Source organism: Mastomys coucha, unplaced genomic scaffold, assembly GCF_008632895.1.
Source record: "Mastomys coucha isolate ucsf_1 unplaced genomic scaffold, UCSF_Mcou_1 pScaffold5, whole genome shotgun sequence".
NCBI classification, from domain to species: Eukaryota; Metazoa; Chordata; class Mammalia; order Rodentia; family Muridae; genus Mastomys; species Mastomys coucha.
In genome coordinates, this window is record NW_022196911.1 from 115700036 (window position 1) to 115716890 (window position 16855).

The window sequence follows — 16855 nt, forward strand, 5'->3', positions numbered from 1 at the left end:
ATCAGCCATACAAACATGTCAGCCTGCTGCTGGGTCTCCCCTCCCCCACCCCGTGTGAGTGTGTGTGTGTGTGTGTGTGTGTGTGTGTGTGTGTAAACACATCAGCCAGACAACCATGTCAGCCTGCTGCTGGGTCTCCCCTCCCACCCCGTGTGAGTGAGTGTGTGTGTGTGTGTGAACACATTAGCCAGACAACCATGTCAGCCTGCTGCTGGGTCTCCCCCCCGCCATGTGAGTGTGTGTGTGTGTGTGTGTGTGTGAACACATCAGCCAGACAACCATGTCAGCCTGCTGCTGGGTCTCCCCTCCTCACCCCCTGTGTGAGTGAGTGTGTGTGTGTGCGTGTAAGCACACATGCATGAATGTGTGTGACACTGAGTGTCTTCTAAGAGCTTACCTTATTTTATTTTATTTTTTAAAAGGGACTTATTGTATTATTTTAAAATTTGAAACGATTTATTTTGTGTGTATGAGTGATCTGCCCGTGGGTCTGTGGCCACACCAGTGCCTGGTGTTCAAGGAGGCCAGAAGAGGGGGTGGACCCCTGGAACTGGAGTTACAGATGGTTGGGAGCCACCATATGGGTCCCGGGATCCAGATCCAGCCCTCCACAAGAGCAGTCGGTGCTCTTAACCACTGAGCTATCTCTCCAGCCCTTATTCTAAATTATGTGTGTAGTTTCTGCAGATGACTTCAGGTAGCCGGGGAGGCCAGAGGAGTTAGAGCTCTCTGAAACTGGGGTTACAGGCAATTGTGAGCTGCCTGGTGTGAGTGCTAGGAATCAAACCCAGGTCCTCTGCAAGAGCAGCACATGATTGTAACTTCTGGGCCAGCCTGAGATGGAGTCACTCACTGAGCCTAGGACTTGCCAATTAGCTCGGCTGTGCTAGGCAGCAAGCTCCAAGGATCTACCTGCGTGAACTTCCCCAGTACACACCCAGCATTTACCTGGGTTCTGGGGATCTGGGCTCAGGTCCAAACACTTGTACAAGAGACACTTGACTGTCTGAGTCACCACTACCCCCCACCCCCAGCCTCCACCACTGGAACCTCGATCACACCTGAAGGAGACCATGGCGCAGAACGCCCTATGCAGTATGCCCTAGGCACAGTATCTGACTCAGTGTGAAGTCATCCCCCAGCCTCAGCCGACCCCCAGGGGGTGTTTCTAATGCATGCCCCACCAGGCGGGATGAGCTCCTCCATTCACCACAGTCCAGCAACTCCCAGAGCTGATTAAGGGAGAGTTTCTAGACCCTAGATTCCTGTGTGTCAGGTCACCAGGTTGCATGGGACTTGACGACAACAGAGGCTATTTCTGGCAGCACCGGGTGAGGGCTGCCGAGCTCACTGACGCCACCAGAAAACCAGTCTCCAGCAGCTAATGAGTCACTGGCCATGTGCCGCCAGACTGCAGAGTGATGGCGTCAGACCCTGTAATTGCCTCCCTGGGTACCTCGGAAACCTGACATCACAGGCATGTAGGATGCATTGCAGCAGGGACCTGTGCCTGGTTAGGGTCAGTGCTGCTGAGCACAGCAGGGCCTCAGGCTCTGCACCTCTCCAAAATAGGCACACTGTTGTTTCCTGGAGCTGTGTGGCTCTGGAGTCCAGGAGTTCTTCCTGACAGGCCAGGATTTCCAGTCTGTGGCCCAAGGCCACCATATAGCTGACAGCTCTCTGATGGGTGTCCAATCTGCACAACTGCCAGGACGCTCCGTTCCTCCTGCAGCCGGCTGCTTTTCCCTCATACCTTTGCTGTGCTCAGCCCTCTGTTCCCAGTGGTTGATCTATGGGACATGCTTTTTGCCCTCCCCCAGCTCTGCCCTCACGGCATGAGGCACACCACATCCAGCAAGAGGCCACTGATCATGATTATCCAAAACCCTCTGTTTAGCTGTGTCTCCAATGTTTGAGGTCTGACCCATATGCAATAGACACAGCCATGGGAGGGGGTACCTGGGACTCCCGTCTCCAGGGTCCATTTCACACGTTCATTCTGTCAGCTTACCTGCTTCCAGGCCATGCCATCTGCAGGAGTGAGGGCAGGCTACCTACATCTAGGACCTGGAACTAGGCAGGGACTTGACACAAATGCAGATGTGTTGCAGTGACAAGATCTAGTCCCCGTCACCTGGTGCTGCCTGGTTTGTGTACAGCTGATCTCTGTGGGGGAGGGCTTGTGGCCAGTGTCAGCTGAGTCTCACAAAAAGGTCAGCTTTTTGGGGTGGAGATGTGAGACTTGCCTGCTGGATGTCCCACTGCACACAGCTACCCTAACTGTGTGTATTGGGCTCTGCTAGTCACACATACCTGAACCAGGCAGCATGGACCTCTCTTTCCTTGGCCTATCGAGGAGGCTGGATTAATGGCCCTGCAGAAGGCAGGAAGCCACCAGGGTAGGACCCTGAACAGTTGTCCTCTGGTGTTTCAAGAGGAATGGATTAGAGGCTGACTCAGACCCAGATGTACATCTCCTGTAGGTGACTAGCTGGCCCTTCCCAGAAGGCCCGGGTCCTGTCAGCAGAGATACTGGTACCCTGCTCACCTCTGGCCCCACGATTCCATGGCTGCATCTCACCATCAAGGCCCAAGCAGCAACGGAACAGTGTGCTGCTATCTCTCTGAGACCTTCAGTGCACACACACACACACACACACACAACACACACAGCTCCACGCCTCACCAGCTGTCTCTCCATGTCCTCATCCCTGGGAGAGCTGACAAAGATGGTGTTCTGCATCAAGCCCACGAAGCACCAGAACGTGTCTGATTCATCCAAGACCTCAGCCAGGATAGGCGCCACCAGGTCTGACATGCCCTGTGAGTAGCCGATGGCTGGGTTGTACACGGCGTAGTTCAGCAGGATCCTCCTGGTGGGGCAGTGGGGAGCAGAGGTGGCTTGAGCCATCCTACCCTTGCTGTCTCCACCAAGGCTTGTGGTGACAGTGCTGGGTCCAGGTGCCACAAACCCTATCTCAAGAGTGTGGGGTATTGGCTGGGTGTGGTGAACTTGGTAGACACTTGGTAGACAATACAGTCCTTTTGATTTTGAGGTCAGCCTGAGATAGCCAGAACTACACAGGGAAAACTGCCTTTTCAAAAAAAAAAAAGTCTAGATTCTGAGGGAAGTAAATCAGTGGGACTCCCTTTGCAAGTGATGACAACCATTAGCCGGGGCTGCAGCGAAGAGAAGGGCAGAGGCTGCGCAGGAATGCGGGCAGGATTTTTTTTTTTTAATGTTTTTTTTTGAGACAGGGTTTCTCTGTGTAGCCCTGGCTGTCCTGGAACTCACTCTGTAGACCAGGCTGGCCTCGAACTCAGAAATCCGCCTGCCTCTGCCTCCAAAGTGCTGGGATTAAAGGCGTGTGCCACCACTGCCCGGTGGCTGTTAATTTTATGCAGCTATTGGCCAGGCTGCTGCAGAGTATAAAGGATAGCAGCCTCTGGTTCTGCATGGTGTCTGACCTCCATCCATGAGATGAGAAGACAGTGGTGGGGTTGGGCAGCATTGTCCTTAGTAAACAGGGGCCGAGTAAGGAGAGGGACCGTGGGCTTTGCTGGTACCGTTGGACAGGACTTTGTGGTCACCACAAGGTTCAGAAGCTGAGACCTCTGCTGGAGTAGCTTGTGGGTCCCCTGTTCTGGGCCTGGGGAGCACTGCACAGCAGATGGGGAGGGGGTGTCAAAGAGAGTGACAGGGAGGCCAGAATCATCCAGTACCTCATGCTCTCCACATTTGGATTGTCCTCCCCTCGGAAGAACTGGTTGTTCCTATCTGTCCGAACAACGTCTTTGTCCACAGTGAACTGCACATTACGCCAGAAGGCTCTGTGCTCCTCGGGAGTCATGGAGAGCCTGTGAGGCAGACAGGTCCTGAGGTCAGCTATGGAAGGGGTGCCCGGAGTACCAGGGAGGGAAAACTAAGGTGGTCCCTGGGGACCTGGAGTGGCTGCACAACGGGGAAGCAGAAGCCTGTGCTCCACTGAGCTCTAACCTCTGCTGCTAGGGCTATGAGCAGTCAACCCTCCAGCTCCCATGTGTGTGTGTGTGTGTGTGTATGTGTGTGTGTGTGTGTGTGTGCCGTATGTATGTTTGTGTGGGTGTGCACATGTGCGTGTACTGTCAACACCAGCCCTCTTGCTCCCAACAGGATATGCACATGTGTGTGCGCATGTATGTGTGTGCCATGTATATGTGTGTAGGGGGCTGTATTCAAGGCTATCCTCATTTTGACTCATCTAACAGGTCTAGCCCCTCAGAGGAGAGCTGACTGCAGCCTGTGGGTCGTGAAACCCAGGTGGAGGCAACCTTTAGCCTCTGAAGTCAGGCTTCCAGCCCAGCTGGAACACTGGTTCACACTAAGTAGTGAACACTGGCCCCAAGTTAAGTCTGTTAAACACAAATTCTAAAACTCTTGGCGTGTGAACTAAGGGGCCTGGACCAAGGTGCTAGAGGTGCTGTTTAGTGACTGCCCTTGTCCTGCGGATGGTGGTGGCTCTTGGGTGACTCACGGTTCTAAGAAACCATGGTCCATAGAATACAAGGTCAGCGGTGAATTGCACTTTCCCCCTGAGATTTGAAAGGACTTCTGAATGCACCTCTTTTGCTGGATAGCTGCGTATTCCTTTCGCTTCTGCAACCGAAGTGCCTCTCGTTCCTCCGACGTGGACTCGTGGCTATAATAGTGCAGCAGGAAGGGCCAGACCTCCCCCCGGATCGACACATCAATGCCACCAAAGAAAATGGCCTGGAGGAAGCAGTACAAATTGAGGGGGTGGGGGGAAAGAGTATAAAACAGGGCAGCTCAAAGAACCCCCAAATCCCCAGAGAAGGGTGTTGTGGGTCCTTTAGCAGCCTCGATTCAGACCCCAGCAATTTGCACATGTTTACAAGGGGAAAGTGCTGGAGAGGCATTCCCATACAGGATACAAACTGGCTCATTTCAATGTCAAAGCCCCCCCGGGGTGGCACTCTGAGATCAACAAGCTGTTCTCACGTCATGGATTAATCCTGGGGGTTTCAACACTGAAGAGTCCGCAGGGCCCTCATGGGATCCCCAAACTCTGCAATTGTCTTTTCAATGAAGCTGAATGTGCTTCATCGAGGCCTCGGACAGAACCTGACGCCAGGGACTGGCCCTCCAAGGCGGTGACTGGCCACCCACCCTCCATCCCTGCTGCTTGTCTGAAGGGCTCTGTGGAGGCTGGCCAGGTGTCCCCTCCCTACCTGGCGTAGCTTGTACTCCTCCTCCACCTGGCCCAGGTCATTCAGGTGGTTGAGCCAGGAGGACACATCCAGCCTCCGGTACAGGCTCTCCTCCGGGTGGATTTCAGAGGACGGTAGCTTGGGCCGTCGGATGGAGAACTGCATGCATGTCCTCTCATCCGTGACCTGCTGGACGGGTGGGAGGGACCCGGTGGAGAGCAGATCTCAGAGCCTGGGCTTTTGAAGCCTGAGACGCTGTTCCCAGGATGTCAAAGCCACTCTCTCCTCTGGGAGGAGGGGCGGCGCTGTCTGAGCACACAACTCCTAAATGGCAAGTGTAATTAGACACAATTAAAATGAAAATACCTTCATCCTAAAATCTCTCTCCCTTTGCAACTCACAGCCTCCACTGCCCCCATCCCCTTCCTGCCCCAGCCGCAAAGAAAACCAGAATTAATACCCCTTACAGCCCAACGTCCCTCTGCCAGGGAAAGCCTGCAATAGATTCCATTCGATCGGCCACATACAAAGGCCCGCTGTTCGGACGAGCAGGGAGCTAGACTGTCAGACTGTCTCCATGCGCAGTCACGAGTCCAGGGCGAAACCGCAGCTGACATTTAATTCAAAAATCAAAGGTTGCTCATTGCAGGGGGGGGGCATTTGCCACTATCGTAATAAGAGGAGCCAGCAGGAGGCTCTACGGGAGGGTAGAGCTGTAAAGTCAGCCCTCACCCACGCCCCCAGTTCTAATAAGCACATACAGTATCTTAAACAGGTGACAAGAGGCTCTTATTACCTCTGTATGCAGACTGAGCAAAATATGGCAGAAAGCCTTGTGAAAACATGAATCTTCAAATGCTCAAAGTGACTTCCAGAAAGGCCTGGGCACAGATTTCAGCCCCAAAGCACACTAATGTCAACCACTTCGAACCACAGACGGCCAAATGCCATACTCCTCAGAGGGGAGTCCCCAGAGCCAGACACCCCCGAGGAAGGTGTGCTGGGACAGATCCAGACCCACCATAGCCAACCACGTCCCGCCCCACTGTCAGGCTGGGCTACCTGATCCCTGAGGTGTGTCTCCGTGCAGAATTTCCATTGCTGGAACACCTCGGAGAGCTTGTCCAGGCCGCCGTGGTGAAAGTGAAAAATCTTGTATTGGCTCTCTCGGCTGGCCACCACCAGCTGGCCGCTCGTGCAAGCCTCATCACTGAAGGGCCACAGGGCGGGGGAGGGGTGAACGCATTAACACGGGTTTTGATTTCCGAGTTTAATCAGAGCCCACTGTCAGCCACCTCAGGCAGGAAACAGTGAGCCCCGGGGGAGTCTGGCTGCTTGTGTGGGGAGCAGAGTCAACAAAACTCAGTACCCCTCTACCTAGAAAACAAAGCGACTGAATCCAGAGGACCCTTGGCCCGCCATTCCTGAGCCGCCCTGGGGCCCCGGAGGAGTGTGCTAGGGCTGGCTTGCTGGATGGAGACCTCAACCCCGGAAGGGGTTTCTCAACCCTCTTCTAAGCTCATGGCTGGATCATAAGAGGATAGAGGAGAGGGTTTCCCAAAATCTCCTTCAAGGCTGTCACCCTGACCACTTGAGCGCTCTCAGAGGAAGGCTGGAATACGGTCTGGGGTTCCTACAGGTACTTTTGGCGGGCGCTGACTTGGGCTATGTGGGAACCACAGTCAAGAGGCTGCCACTGGGGTTTAGGAAGGAAAAGCCGCCTCTGTCTGGAGGCCAGTGCTGGTGTCAGCTGTGCAGATGATCTCTCAGCACCCACCTGCTGGGCTTTCTTTCCTGAAGGCCTGGCCTCTGGTAGGAAATGGCTAGCATTAGCTAGACCCGCTGCAGCCCTCTGATGCACACAAAATTGGAAAATGTGCCAGGCTGTATGTGCCCCTCCCCCCACATGTGTGCTTATAGACACAAATATACATGCACATACATCCAGGCACACATACATGCTTCCAGGAAGCAGAGGGGTGCTTCTCACCTGAAGAAGAGCCTCAGGGAGCGCATGTGGCCCAGGTCCACTCGGAACACACCGCAGATCTGCTCCAGAGCACATCCCCGCTGTGGCTCATCCCAGCGAGGCGTCTGCAGGAGGCCATTGCTGTCAGAGAACCGCAGGTTGGCATCGGAGCTGGAGGGGGAGCTGGTGGAGGAGGTGGTGTAAGGATCTCATATTTCTGTGCTATGCTATCCCAGGGAAAGGATGAGGAGGGGGCATGTAATATATACCCTGGGCTTAAATACAGAGGACGTGATGGAGCACGCCCTGCGGAAACCGCCACCCAGATGTCAGTGAACGATGCCATTGAGAGAGCAGATCCCATCACTCTGAGAATAGTGATACTCTGGTTTGAATGGGAAAGCAGTTTTTGTTTGGTTGTTGTTTTTTCATGAGCAGAATCTGCAGTACCTTGATACAGGTAGCAGATTGTCAGGACAGCAGAGAAGAGAGCTCAGACCCGCTCCGGAGTGACTTAAGGGGGTTTACCAGGCCTCTCTGAGCCTTTACGTCTTATTTATAAAACGGAGGTAGCAACAGACTATGTGTGGAATGAGCAACTGTAAAGCCCCTGGGGCCTGTGAAGGACAGCGGCCTGTCAGCTTGGACAGGGTGGGGCTTCCACATAGGCTTAGATTTCTTCTGTTTCTTTCTTCCTTTCTTTCTTTCTTTCTTTCTTTCTTTCTTTCTTTCTTTCTTTCTTTCTTTGTTTTGTTTTGTTTTGTTTTGTTTGTTTTTTGTTTTTGAGACAGGGTTTCTCTGTGTAGCCCTGGCTGTCCTGGAACTCACTCTGTAGACCAGGCTGGCCTCAAACTCAGAGATCCACCTGCCTCTACCTCCCAAGTGCTGGGATTAAAAGCGTGCGCCACCACCCGCCCAGCTTCTTCTGTTTCTTAAAGACATACTGGAGGAAACACAGGGGCTACTAATATTAACTAACTGACTGACTAACTAGTATAACTAACTTAAATACTGCTAACTGGAAGCATCCGTAAAGACTTGTGGCCGTGGGCTTGGCCACTTCCCGTGTGCTGTGGGGGACAGTGTGTGTAAAGGCCGGAGTCAACACTGGGGCTCCTCCTCCATCCATCCCTCAGTGACCCTGGGGCTCACTGAGTGGCCAGACTGGCTGCCCGGCACAGGTCCCAGGGTTCCTCCTGCCTCTGCTTTCCCCAGCACTGAGGAAACAGTGGGTGGTAAATGGCCTGTTATTTACTTATTTATTATTCTTTCATATATCACAAGCCAACCAAGCCTTCACCCCCCCTTCCCCTCCCTTCCTCCCAGATCCAGTCCTCTTCTGTCTCCGTTTAGAATAGAGCAGGCCTCCCAGGGATCCCAACCAAACGTGGCAGAACAAGTCACGATATGACCAGGCACCAGCCCTCACAGCAAGGTTGGACGAGTCAACCCAGCAGGAGAAGGGGGATCCCAAAAAGCAGGCCAAAGAGTCAGAGACACCCAGTTCCCACTGTCAGGAGACTGCAAGAATGCTAGCTGTTCTTGCGGATCTGCTAGGGACCAAACCCACTGAGCCCTGGGCCCGGCCCTGTGTGTTTTTATAGCACATGATCTTATTACATGAGGAATGGGATTATCCCACTGTTCAGAAAATGAAACTAAGGCCCAGAGAGGCCATGCAATTTCCCCAAGGTCACACAGCTAGCAGCGAGTGGAGCTACGCCTGGAACCTGAGGTCTGCCCTCTAAGTGTGCAGTATGCTATGCTCCCTTGTCATTTTACTTCAAACAAAAAAAAAAATCCACCGATTATTTACATTTTCTTTTGCAAAATATTTAATTCTATAGTTTGGGGCATCACTGGTTAAATCCTGGAGATTTTGCCCTGCTGCTCTGCAGACAACAGCTAAGGCATGGTCTAGGCAAAGGCAAGAACCAGCCAAGTGGCTCAGTGCGGCTAGCTCTCTGCTGGAGCAGAGGCCCCAGTGTACACACCCAGTGCACAGCTCCCTTGCAAGCCTGGGTCGAGCCCCTCCTCTCTCAGCCATCAAGGAGAAGGCAGAGCCTCTCAAGGTACCCAGAATGCCTGCCCAGTGTGTGTTGTGGCCCTCCTTCCCAACCTGTGTGCCAGGGAGTCATCCCCGCAGGAGTCCTCCCTTAGGCCCAGGATGCGCCCTCATCTCCCTGAGTGGACCCTGCGTCTTTCTGTACACTGGAAAATCCTCACCCACAGTCTAGGTGAGAGTCTGCCAAGATCTGCTGCCGACCGCATCGTGCATGCTATCGATAAGCCATGTGCAAAGCAGTTGTCTCTCTCCTTGGCGTGCTCCTCTTTCATCGCTACCGGGTCACCATAACATGCTACACCACTAACCTCCCAGAACCCCACAGAGTGGGCAGCTGAGCCAGGCCACAAGCAGAGGCCCCCTGTGGTCCCTGGGAGTGAGGAGTGTGCAGGAGGTAAGATGTTTCCAGAACACAAGGGTTATGTGAGCAGGCTTCCTGCCCCAATGTCAGCATGGTGACATTCAGGAAAAGGAGAGCTACGCAGACAGTTAAAATATCAGCATTTACCAGGAGCTGGCGGAGAGGAGACACACACTGTGGAGCATGAGACAACGCAACCCTCTCTATGACACCCCAGGGTCGTGTGTCCCAAACCCGGGAGCACACAACAGCTAGAGAATGCCTTGTGCAAACTGTGGACTTCATCAATGTGGTCTGTCCGTGATCTCATGGCTGATGCTGAAGCTGGGGTGTCTGGGTCCCCATGGCACCAAGGACACATGGGAAATCTCTGCAATGAACCTGACACAATCAAGCTAAAAGTCTATCAAGCCGGGTGTGGTAGTGCAAGCCCATAAGGCGGTGCTCCGGAAATGGAGGAGCCTGAAGTCAGCACGGGTTAGCGGACACAGGGAGCTGGAGGCTAACTCAAAACTCAGGAGATGCTGACTCAAAAAACAAAACAAGACAAAAACAAAAACAAAACAAATAAATGCATGTTAATAATGATAATAATACAAAGAACAAACTGCTCGCATACTGTATATGATAAAGATTAATAGTGTCAATATATAAAAATGCACATAAATTATAGAAATGAATTCTACACAGGAGAATGTCAAAAAGAAAAGAATTTGCTGGAGAATACACAAAAACTATTTTTTTTTTACTATTTTAAATAGTTTTTCCTATATTTACTCATATCTAGAGTAATAAAATGACTTCACGTGTGAAAGAGACTGTTCTGAAGGTAGGTATTAAATTGGTGGTAATTCAAAGATTATAAAATCTTAGCCAGGGGCCAGAGAGACGGCTCACAGTTAAGTGTGAGTCCTGTTCTTACAGCAGATCCAAGTTCAGTTCCTAGCACCCCCATCAGGCCGCTCACAACTCCCTGCCACTCCCTGTAACTCCAGTTTCAGGGGATCATCTGGCATCCTCTTCTGGCCTCTGAGAACATCTGTACTCATACACAGAGAAATACATAGCTAAGAATAAAAAAATAAATATTTAAAATTGAAGCTAGGAGGGCTGGCTTATGCCTGTAATTCCAGAAATTGAGAGGAAAAGGCTAAAAGATCGGGGGTTCAAGTCATCCTAGAGGCCAGGACAGAGCACCTGAGGCCCTACCTCAAAAACAAACCAAACAGGCAAACAAAATCATCATCATCACCATCATCACCATCATCACCATCATCACCATCATCATCATCATCATCATCACCATCATCACCATCATCATCATCATCATCATCATCATCATCATCCAGGGTCCTCAGGAACACCTTGGGACAGCTTAGAGGAGTGTAGCAGACTGCTTGATTTCTCTGAATGTCAATCTGGAAATAAAATGCAAAAGGCTTAACATACTGGGTGTTCTGATCATTTTATTTCCTTTCTAGCAATTAATTCAAGGACGAGAGTCACAGAATCACATGCATGAATAGATATAGGACATCCATCCTAATGGCAGAATTGACAAAACCCACAGACTAGAAACAGAGGAGACCGTTCTCAGAAGAGGAAGGACACAGTGCACACTCTACAGCGAACGTCAGACTTAGCGGTTCTAGAAGGATGGGATCATTTCCCTCAAAAACAGGAGCTTGGGGCTGGAGAGACAGCTCAGAGGTTAACACTGGATGCTCTTGCAAAGGACTACAGTTTGGGTCCCAGCACCTATCATGGCTCTCACAGCCTCTGTAACTCCAGTTCCATGGGACCCAACATCTTCTGACCTCTGAGGCACCAGACACACACACACACACACACACACACACACACACACGGTACACAGACAAGCGTGTTGGCAAAACACCCATACACATAAAATAAATAAATCTAAAAAGTAAACAACTAAAACTACATTAAAACAAACCAGGAGCTGGGTAATGGCACTGGCTTCCGCTGTATCCTGTATCCTCCAGTGCCCACCCTCACCTCTGCCCAAGACAGGAAGAGGAAGGGGGACCAGAAAGACGGGAGGAGAGAGAGCAGCGGGTCTGACTGTTTACATGAAGGCTCTCTGGGGAATTATAAAACAACTGTGAGAGCCAGTGAGTAGACTGAGCGAGTTTATAGGCTAGGAGATTGATAGAGAAGAATGGCCTGCCTCCTTGAACCATCCAGACACAACTGGAAAACGGAAGAGCACATTTAACTTATGCCAGAAATGAAGCCACGGTCGAGGGGGACGGCCCGGCGGATAAAGCCTTGCCCTGGGAGCACAGCCACCAAATTCTGGACCCCCAGAACCCAAATAAAACCCAACATCACCCTAAAACCCAACGTCATCTCCCCAGTGCTTGGGAGGCGGAGCATGCTGGCTGGCTAGCCAAGCAGAAGCAGGGGCTCTGGGTTCACTGAGAGACCAGGAGTAGTCTGATGAAGGAAGACACGAGATGCAGCCTCCACAGGCATGCACACACCCGTGCTCACCTGCATCCACACACGTGTGCCCACATGCATTGAACACGTACATGCACCAGTGAATAGAGATCACAGGTAAGACCTCCACGCTGAAAACATATGGCTGCTGAGAGAAATCAGTCAGTCCGGGAAGGCACACCAGGTCCGCATTCTCAATGGGTGTGTGGATGTCTCCACGAGACAAATTAAAGTCAACTCCCTCATGCCACACGCCAACATTAGCTAAAGACAGATTATAGATCATAATGTGAAAAGGGAAAACCTGGGGAACTCCCTGACAACCACCACCTTTGAGTTAACGAGATGGCCCAGTAAATAAAGTCTCTCGCCACGGAGCCTGACAACTCGATTTGGATCCGAAGGACCCATATGGTGGAAAGAGAACCGACTCCTGCAGACTGTCCTCTGACCTCCACACACGCACTGAGGCTTACCTGTACAGCCCAAAGCAAGCACACAAACATACAAATTAATAAATGTAATTTAAAAATATAATCATAATATAAAACCAACCCCCTGTATCAATATCAGTAATCTCAAAGATATTCTGGCATCTGAGAGCTTGCAACAGGGCAGGTTTGGCTTACACCCTACAAACCACAAAGGTAGTAAAAGCAGAAAACTTCTCATCAAAGCGCCCTCATCAAACGAAAAAGAGAGAGAGACAGAGAGAGAGAGAGAAAGTCACAGTCTGAGAGAAAATTCCCACAAAACACGTCCAACTGAACTCGTGTCTTGAATATTTATAAGAAACTCTTAAATGCAGACTCAGCCAGGCGAGGCTGCACAGGCTTGTAATCCTGATCTTGGGGAGGCTGAGGCAGGAGGACTGTGGTTCGAGGGCAGCCTGGGGCAAGCGGCAAGCCTCTGCTTGTACAATCAGACAGTGCACTCCTGGGTGCTGTGTGGGAAGACACAGGTCGCTTAGGCCCATGTGTACAGTGCGCTAAACGTGAGAACCAAGACCCAGAACAACCCAGGCGAAAAGATGAATAGTGTGGCACGTAGACCACGAAAGGTGTTCAGTGACAAAGGCTGGGCCACAGGCACACAGGCAACACAGCACAGGCAATTATACCGAGCAAAGGAAGCCAGATCAAAACAGAGCGCACTCACTGTGCGATGCCATCTGCACACAAATGTACTCAAATGACTAACCCCAAAATGACAGAAACCGAAGTATGTGTGTGTACTATGTATGCAGTGTGTGTGTGCTGTGTGTATATGTCTGGATGTGTACAGTGTGTGTGTGCAGTGTGTGTGAGGTATGTGCAGTGAGTGTGGTATGTGTAGTGTATATGTATGTGTTGTATGTGCAGTGTGTGCATCCAGTGTATGTGTATGCAGCGTATGCATGGTGTATGTATAGTATGTGTGTCCAGTGTGTGTGTGTATGTGTGTGTGTGGTGTGTAGTATGTATGTGTGGTGTGTATGTATGATGTATGTGTGTATTGTGTGTGTGTGAAGAATATGTGTATGCGCATGTGTGCAGTGTATGTGGTATGTGTGGGGTGTGTGTATTGTGTATGTGTTTGTGTGCAGTGTGTTTGTGGTGTGTGCAGTGTGTGTGTGGTGTGTATATGGTCTCTGTGTATGTGTAGTGTGTATGGTATATGTGGATGTGTGTGTATATGCACACATACTCGAGTATGCTTACTCTAGGGATTGGACCCACATCCTTAGGCTCGCTCTGACACAGAGCTACTCTAGGGATTGGACCCACATCCTCAGGCTCGCTCTGACACAGAGCTACACCCAGACCTCTTTTTACTTTTTACTTGAAATAGGGTCTTACTGAGTTTTCCAGACTATTATTAAGTTTCAATCCCCCATCTCAGCCTCCTGAGTAGCTAGGACCACAGGCCTGACTTCCAATTTTGCTGCTGTTGTCAAAACATAAAGTTCCCTGAGTTTTAGATTTTTTTTTAGATTCTTAAATATTATTTTCTATGTACATGTCTTTCGCCTGCATGTATATCTGCACATCACAAGCTTGCCTTGTTCCCAAAGAGATCAGGAGAGGGCACCGGATCCTCTAGAACAAAGGTTACAGCCAGCTGTGAACAGCTATATGGGTGCCAGGAATTGAACCCAGGTCCTCTGCAAGAACAGCCAGTGCTCTTAAGCACAGGAGACACCCTCCAGGCCCCTGGCTTAAGCATCTTTAAGGGTAGTGTTCAGTGCTACAGAGTGAATCACTCTCTGCCTCCCCTGGAACACATGGTGGTGTAAAACAGAGGCGCTATGTTATCTATGAAATTCCTTGTCGTTTCCCTGCCTTCTGGATCCCCTGCAACATCATCCTATGCTCTGTGTACGTGAACTTGGCTGTCCCAAGGGTCTCATCTGGGTGGCGGATGCAGCGCTCGCCCTTCTGCGACTGGAGTGTTTCACTGAGCACACAGCCATCAAGGCTCTCCAAGGAGGAGTGACATTCCATGAAGCGGACAGACCTCATTGTATTTGTCTGTTTGTCTGTCCACTGTGTTCCTGATGCTTCTTTGACACTAGCACCCATTCAAATCTCTGCTGTCTGGCCTTTTGGGTACAAGGCCTGAAGAGGAATTTCTAAATCATTCTGTTTTCAGGTTTTCTGAGGAAGTGCCCCCCCCCATTTCCCACAGAAGTGGGACCAGTCCTCACCCCACCCACAGTACACAAGCCTCTGCTTTCTCTGTGGACCTGCCAACCCTGTGACAGCCCTACTATGTTTACAACAGCGTGCAGAGCTGGGGCGCGGGGCCTCTCCCTGCAGCACTGGGACGCTTTTCTCGCTCGCTGCCTGTTTGAGTATCGTTGGGAAAACATCTTATTTGGGAGCTTTAGAAAATCTGTATGTCCTGGATATTAACCTCTTACTAGATGTGTGATTTCTAAGTTTATTTTTCTTTGTACAATCTGTGGGTTTCGTTTTTGCATTGTGTTTGATGTACAAGCTTAAATTTTGCTTTTCTTTCCTTTTGTGGCGTGTGTCTCTGGCTCACTCAGTGTCACTGTCGCCAGGGTGCAGGTGAGTCACTCAGGGCAGGACTGGGAGGGCTACCAGACATGGAGACTGCACTTCTTGTCTGAGATGGGGTGAGGCTGCGCAGTGATGCACCATACACACCAATACTGGCCAAACTGCGTTCGTCAGACACGCGGGCGTTACTGAACAGCAGTTACAATCCAGTGGAGCTTTTTGCATAGATTTATTTTTTATTTTTTATAATTTCATTTATCTTTACCTTTTTTTAAAAAATTTCTTATTTTTACCTTTTATTTTCTGTATAGAAGTGTTCTGCCTGCATGCATGTTTGTGTACCACATGTACGTGTGATGCCCTTGGAGGCCAGAAGGTGGCACTGGATCTCCCGGAACTGGAGTTAGGAGATGGTTGTGATGGTCCTGGGAATCAAACCTGGGTCTTAACCAGGAAGCCATCCTCCCAGCCCGGATTTAATTTGCATTTAATTAGAGGTGTGTGTGTGTGTGTGTGTGTGTGTGTGTGTGTGTTCACATGAATCCAGTGCCTGCTGAGGTCAGAGAGAGCGTCTGTTCCCCTGGAGCTGGAGTCAGAGGTAGCTATGAGCTGCCTGATGTGGGCGCTGGGAACCAAACTTGGATCCTGTGCCAGAGTGGCAAGTGTTTGACCCTGAACCACTTCTCCAGCTCCCCAGTGGAGGCATTAGACTCCCACCAATGTCAGTTCAGTATCACTGCCAGATCTCCAAGCATAGGGCATTATTTTCACATATGGTGGCAAGGTCATAGGGCACCACAACATTCAGTTGTTATAGCATGTTTCATAAGAGTATTTAATAACTAGAAAAAATGTTCCCAGTATACATCAAATGAAGAATGTGATATTCAGTGCTGTGAACATGACTCCATATGAAATATAACCCTACAGATTTATCCACATACATATGGTACAAATGTTAAAATAAACAGACATTTCTAGGTGGCACAATTAAAGTTTACTCTCACCTTGTTCTTTATTTTTTCAGATTTTCTGATAGACCTAGTGTATCATCAGTTCAATTATCAAAACCACCAAGCCAATCTGCTACATTCTTATCTCTGTTGCTTGTTCTTACACGAAGCCCGAACTTCCATTTATATTAGAAAGTAAAATGATAATTCAGAGAAGAAAGAAAGGGAGCCAGACTCGAAATCCCAGCGCAGGGGCAGCTGGAGGCAGGAGGATCTGGAGTTCAAGGTCAGCCTGGGCTACAGGAGACCTTACCTCAGACGCAAGAAGAAGGAAGGGGGAGGAGTAGAGACACTAGCTGTCCTCATGGCTGCCATTCTCCAGTCCCCGAGGCTGAGAGTGGCTTTGCTAACCCTGCTCCTGGACTAAAGGATGTCACACAGGGTAAATGGCAACACAGGATGAGTGGCCACACAGCTCAGGAGACTCTCCAGTCAGGAGAGGAGCCGATCTTACCCAAGCGACACCGTCTGTTCTGAAAGAAGACCCCAGAGAGTACACCATTCCCTTTCACCCTGAACACTCAGCTGAGTAATGGCCTCCAGGCACCTTGGTCACCAGTAACCCTGCCCCTTGGCCTGGCACCCACAGGCTCTGCAGCCACACAGCCATCCTAGAGCCATGGCCTGGCACCCACAGGCTCTGCAGCCACACAGCCATCCTAGAGCCATGGCCTGGCACCCACAGGCTCTGTAGCCACAGAGCCATCCTAGAGCCATGGTTGGCACCCACAGGCTCTGCAGCCACACGGCCATCCTAGAGCCATGGCC

The 16855-nt window shown here is 50.7% G+C and overlaps 1 protein-coding gene across 3 annotated transcripts in view; it reads right to left on the reverse strand.

Moving 5' to 3' along the window:
• The window catches only part of Tbc1d16 (TBC1 domain family member 16), an 87049-nt gene that overhangs the window by 8844 nt on the left and 61350 nt on the right, over positions 1-16855 (reverse strand). Inside the window, exons 4-9 of one of the 3 annotated variants that reach the window (XM_031355000.1) lie at positions 7199-7318; positions 6271-6418; positions 5230-5397; positions 4602-4750; positions 3724-3858; positions 2687-2873 (exon numbers count right to left, since the gene is read on the reverse strand). In XM_031355000.1, the coding sequence (XP_031210860.1) occupies positions 2687-2873; positions 3724-3858; positions 4602-4750; positions 5230-5397; positions 6271-6418; positions 7199-7318 (907 nt within the window). Of the gene's footprint in view, positions 1-2686; positions 2874-3723; positions 3859-4601; positions 4751-5229; positions 5398-6270; positions 6419-7198; positions 7361-16855 lie in introns of all 3 variants that reach the window. The other 2 variants (XM_031354999.1, XM_031354997.1) reach the window with 2 other exon arrangements.